Source organism: Lycium barbarum, chromosome 5, assembly GCF_019175385.1.
Source record: "Lycium barbarum isolate Lr01 chromosome 5, ASM1917538v2, whole genome shotgun sequence".
Taxonomy (NCBI): Eukaryota; Viridiplantae; Streptophyta; class Magnoliopsida; order Solanales; family Solanaceae; genus Lycium; species Lycium barbarum.
The window spans coordinates 52241305-52247420 of NC_083341.1; the positions used below are offsets into that span (position 1 = coordinate 52241305).

General features: G+C 42.0%; 1 protein-coding gene across 1 annotated transcript; it reads left to right on the top strand.

Annotated features, from left to right (window-relative positions):
- The first annotated feature begins 5368 nt into the window (after positions 1 to 5368).
- On the top strand, positions 5369 to 5794 carry LOC132639401 (uncharacterized). Its single transcript, XM_060355849.1, has one exon. The coding sequence runs from the start codon at positions 5369 to 5371 to the stop codon at positions 5792 to 5794; it is 426 nt and encodes a 141-aa protein (XP_060211832.1).
- Positions 5795 to 6116: the final 322 nt, after the last annotated feature.

Below are 6116 nucleotides of genomic sequence, written 5' to 3' on the forward strand. Positions count from 1 at the left end.
GAAAAGAGAGAAATGACCCGTGAGCTTCAGCAGCTAGCCAGCCTAGGGGTCCGAGTAGTGGACTCAGGTAGCAGCAGAGCTACCATTCAGACTTCGGCAGTTCCGTCGCTAGTAGCGGAAGTAAAAGAGCGGCAAGGTGAGGATTCCAGGATAATGCAGTACAGAGATACGCTCGCTCAGAAAGAGGGGTCACCATTTGATATTTCGGGAGACGGAGCCCTCCGATGCCGAGGCAAGCTATGTGTCCCCGATGTGGCAGACTTACGCCACCAGATTTTGAGAGAGGCTCATTGTTCCCGTTACTCCGTTCACCCTGGAACGACGAAGATGTATCATGATCTTAAGTCTATATATTGGTGGAATGGGATGAAGAAAGATGTAGCGGAGTTTGTAGCCCAATGTTCCAATTGCCAACAAGTAAAAATAGAACACCAAAAGCCGGGTGGCTTATTGCAAGCTATAGAAATCCCAACTTGGAAGTGGGAAGTGATTAATATGGATTTCATTACAGGGCTACCTCGTTCTCGACGCAAGTATGATTCCATATGGGTGATTGTGGATAGACTCACTAAATCAGCTCATTTCTTACCGGTCAGGACGACCTATGTGGCAGAAGATTATACAAGGCTTTATGTTAAAGAAATAGTGAGACTCCATGGTGTCCCAGTGTCTATTATCTCCGATAGAGGAACTCAGTTTACGGCCAAATTTTGGGAGTCCTTCCAAGAGGGTCTAGGGACCCAAGTGCGCCTTAGCACGGCATTTCACCCACAGACCGATGGTCAAGCTGAACGCACCATCCAGACTCTTGAAGATATGTTACGGGCATGCATGATAGATTTTGGGGGAAATTGGGATGACCATTTGCCACTCATTGAGTTTGCTTACAATAATAGTTATCACTCCAGCATCCTAATGGCACCATATGAAGCTTTATATGGGCGAAAGTGTAGATCCCCGATTGGGTGGTTTGAAACGGGAGAGGCCAAGTTAATGGGGCCTGATTTGGTCCAACAAGCCATAGAGAAAGTCAAGCTCATACGAGATCGGTTGTTGGCGGCTCAAAGTCGCCAAAAGTCTTATGCAGATAATCGTCGAAGGGACTTAGAGTTTCAAGTTAAGGATTGGGTGTTTTTGAAAGTGTCGCCGATGAAGGGCGTTATGAGATTTGGCAAAAATGGGAAGCTTAGTCCCCGGTATATAGGGCCTTATGAAATTGTGCAAAAGATAGGCAAGGTGGCCTATGAATTAGACTTACCTCCAGACTTGGAGTCAGTTCACCGGGTTTTCCATGTCTCGATGCTTCGGAAGTGTGTTGGAGATCCTACGAGGGTCGTCCCAGTGAATGATATTCAAGTGACAGAAAAGTTAACTTATGATGAAATACCCATTGCCATATTAGATAGGCAAGTACGGAGGCTTAGAAACAAAGAAGTGGCCTCAGTTAAAGTTTTGTGGAAAAATAATAATCGAGAGGAAATGACATGGGAAGCGGAAGAAAATATGCAATCCAAGTACCCGCATTTATTTCAGCCCTTGGGAGAAGTCCAAGATGAGACGTCAAAATCATAAGGTATGGATGTTTTCCTTTTATGCTTATGGGTCGTGTGTGGCCAAAAATTTTCATGTTGTTATGATGTGGCCCTGTGTGGCATCGATATTATGGGTTGTTGTGACAGGTTGTTAGTGCCATGTTATAGGGGAAACTGTGGCGAAAGTTTTATAAAATCCCGGGTGTTCTCGACATTCGAGGACGAATGTTCTTAAGGGGGGGAGAATGTTACACCTCGGAAAAATCTTCCGTTGGTACGCAAGTGAATGAACTAGCGAAATACGAGTATCGGGTTAATGATGACTTAAGGGCATTTTGGGAAAGAGTTATAACGTCCCTTAGATTAGTATTGAAGTGTTAAACAAGTGTTAAGAAGGTTCCATGAGGATCGGAGATCAAACGAAGTGGCGAAACTAAGTTCAGTGACTGATGAGTTCTACGGCTCATTATACGGACCGTATAATGTTATACGGACCGTATAGTGGACCGTAAAACCATCACAGTGAAGGTTGGTTGCTGGTGGAATTTTACGGTCAGTTATACGGACCGTATAAAATTTATACGGACTGTATAACGAACCGTCAAATGGTCACAGTGAAAGGTTGCTCACTAGTAACGTTTTACGGTCAGTTATACGGACCGTAAAACTGTTTTACGGACCGTATAACGGACCGTCAAGTAGTCACAGTGAAGGGGTGCTGGGCAGACCCATTTCACGGTCTATTATACGGACCGTATAACCATTATACGGACCGTATAATGGAACCCGGCAGTTCAGTGATGATTTAATAAATAAAGACCAAGTTCATGAAAATCATTTCCACATTTCCTCTCTCTCTCTAAAACATCTCTCTACAACTTTTGTACAAGTTTTCAAGGGTATTAATCCATCAACCACATTAAACAAGTAAATCCAAGGTAGAAACCCATCAAGGATCATCTAAAGTCAAGAAACCCAAATGGAGAAAGACTAGGGTTTTACTCAAAGTGGAGTATTATCAACAAAAGCTTGTCCCTACAACTTCTAAGGTAAGATTCATGATTTTTATATGATGCTTACGGTATGGGAGAATTAAAATGCATGGATTGTAGAAAACATGGTCCACTAGGACATGAATGATGAATAGTGACGTTTTTGAGACATAGTTTGAATTGAATCATGATTGTTGTTGTATTGTGATATGAGTGTGTTATAAATGACGTTAAGATCATGAAATAAACATTGTATATGGATGAACGAAGTTGGGTGTTGTGACCCGCAATAGGGACAAATGGAAGTGAATTGAGAATGTGGATAATGTAGATGATTAATGGCCATGGAAATGATATTATAAATGTGTTGTTGACGTTTGGGGTTGAATTATGATATGGACAAATGTCGTATAGATAAAGGAGATGCTGTCCAATTTTCTCTAGTTCTAGCCATGTGCACTAGTTATCGATACTAATGATAGTATGGCCTTAATGAAGGTAAAAACGCGAGCATCGAAGGAGTACGTGCAAGTGTAGAATAATTCGACAAAGAGGTATGTAAGGCTAACCCTTCTTTCATAAGGCATGGTTCTTTGGCCAAACTCCTAATCCCTCTATATGAGCATGTTGACTACAAATGTTTCACATTCCGAGCTCATAAGCTCACTATCCTTGATTGGTACTACGAATGCGCTACGCACCTCAGGTGACGAGTAGGACTACGATATAGAAGTAACAATAACGATAATGATAGTAATGATGATGGTGATAATAATGATGCTAAAAGTGCCTACGGGCTGTTATGCTCATACGTGCCCATGAAGGGCTATAATGAAACCCCGAGCTTATAACGTCGGGTAGAATATATGTGTATAAATATGTATAGAATATGTATACGATTTCGAAACGCGCGCACACATCTGCAGATGGTACGGATAACCCTGAAGCCTTGGTAGGGCCAGGTATGAGTAACATTGAGCCTTGGTTGGCCAAGTATGTATATGAAATACTGATCCAATGAGGTCGGGTACGCTATGTAAATGCCATGTATACGAAATGATTATGTATGTATATATATTATGTAAAAGAATGTGATGAGACTATGTATAAGAATACGAATGAGGATATGTACACTAATACGAGCACAAGCATGGTACGAGTTTTATTATGGGGCACGAATGACGATGTGAGTAAGTAAGCGACATGATGATGATGATATTATTGTCTCCCCTCCTATGCTATTCCATATATTGTTCATTATGTTGTATATCAATGTTAATCATGCTTTACATACTTAGTACATTCTTCGTACTGACGTCTTTTTGTTTGTGGACGCTGTGTCATGCCCGCAGGTGCACAGGGAGACAGACTTGACCCATAGCGGCCTATTTGAAGATTTCATAGAGAGCTCCATTTCCTTCGGAGCCATATCTTTTGGGTACTCATTCTTTTGTGTATATAACTATGGGCATAGCGGGGTCCTGTCCCGCTCATGATATGTCATACTCTTAGAGGCTCGTAGTCATGTGTATGTGGGTAGAGATGTTTGGCCATGTCGGCCTATGTTTTGTATATCTTTTGTTGGCCTCGTCGGCCTTGTATATTTGACATGGCATAGATGCCCATGATATGTTAATTGATGATGATCGTCCAATGGGACTAGCTTGATTAATGATTTAAAATGCATGAAATGAATTATGGTTCACCTAGATGTTATGATATGCATGATAACGGGGTGCCCGGGTGGGGTAGCACCGGGTGCTCGTCGTGGCCCCCTAGTCGGGTCGTGACACTAAACCTGGCCAGGTGCGCATTTGGAGTACATGCAGAAAAATTTCTTGGGTTCATAGTCAGCCGAAAGAGCATAGAACTAGATCCGTCCAAGAGTTGCCGCCTCTAAAACTAAAAAGGAGGTCATGTGTTTCCTAGGAAGGTTGAATTATATTGGTCAGTTCATAGCCTAATCCACCGTGATTGTGGAACCCATACTCAAATTTCTAACGAAAGACGCGTCCACAAAATGGACCAAAGAGTGTCAGAAAGCATTCGATACCATCAAGAAGTATCTTTCCAATCCACCAGTCTTGGTACCTAGACCTGGGAGTCCTTTACTATGATATCTGTCGGTATCAGATAATGCCTTATGATACGTGCTAGGACTACACGACAAAACAGGTAAAAAGAAGTGCGCCATGCGAGGCGAGGTACACTTTAGTGGAAAAGACATGTGCTCTAACATAGGTAGCTTAAAAATTAAGGCACTATTTGTCATCGTACACCACTCATCTCATATCTAAGATGGATCTACTAAAGTATATCTTCCGCCAACACATGCCTATATGAAAATTGGCTAAATTGAAAATTCTACTGAGTGAGTTTGACATCACATACATAAACAAAAGGCAGTTAATGGGCAAGCATTGGCTGACCTACTAGCGGAAAGCCCAATCAATGAGGATTTTGAACCGCTCCGTACATACTTCCTAAATGAAGATATATTGATAGTGGAGGAAGACATAACCGACCCTATGCTGGAAGGAGATTATTTTTCGACGGTGCAGTTAACCACAAAGGTTCAAGAATCAGGGCAGTCTTGATATCATGAACCAGACATCATTATTCGATAGCCGCAAAATTCAAGTTCGGATGCACCAACAACATTGCAGAATAGAAAGCATGCATTTTAGGTCTCAGAATGCCTTTAGATATGGACATCCACGAATTGTTGGTGATAGGAGATTCAGATTTACTAATGCACCAAGTACAAGGTCAATATGCCACGAAGAATGCCAAGATCTTGCCATATGTAAACCTCGCATAAAGTTGTAAAACAAGTTCTAGGATATGGAGTTCAAGCATACACCAAGGGCTCAAAAAGAGTTTGTTGATGCTCTGGCTACTATAACATCCATGATACAACACCCTAAAAGCAGTTACATTGACTTGCTAGAGATAAGTCTAAGAGAAGAACATGCCTACTTTTCCCATGTGGAGGCCGAGCCCGATGTCAAGACATTTTATGCTGACATAAAGACATACTTGGAAAAAAGGGAGTACCCCGAAAACACTACAAGCAATAAGAATAAAGCCATCCAGAAAATGGCCAATGCGTTTTTCCTATACAAAGAGATACTCTACAAAAGAACACCGGATATTGGATTACTCCGATGCGTGGATGCCACCGAAGCCATGAAACTACTGGAAGAAGTGTACGTTGGAACTTGTGACCCTGCAGGAATGGTTCTGTGCAAGCCAAGAAAATCCTCCTAGCGAGTTATTATTATATGACAATGGAAAGTGATTGTTGCAAGTTTGTGCAAAGATGTCGTCAACGCCAAATCCATAGAGATTTGATCAAAGCCCCACCAAGCGAAGTCAATGTCATAAGCTCACCTTGGCCATTCATAGCCTGGGGCATGGACGTGTCACGACTCAATTTCATAAAGTTGCGCGGGCACCCACTTATCCCACCTCTGTAGGAGAACCCTTAACCCAACATTCACAAAGCTACATAAACAGCGAAAAAGGTCAAAATAATGTAAGTCTTACATATGAATATATAAATAGTGTGGAAATACATCTACCCCCCCCC

Bases quoted from the DNA above. Each gene is read 5' to 3' on its own strand.
- LOC132639401 (XM_060355849.1), top strand. From the start codon at position 5,369: ATGGAGTTCAAGCATACACCAAGGGCTCAAAAAGAGTTTGTTGATGCT.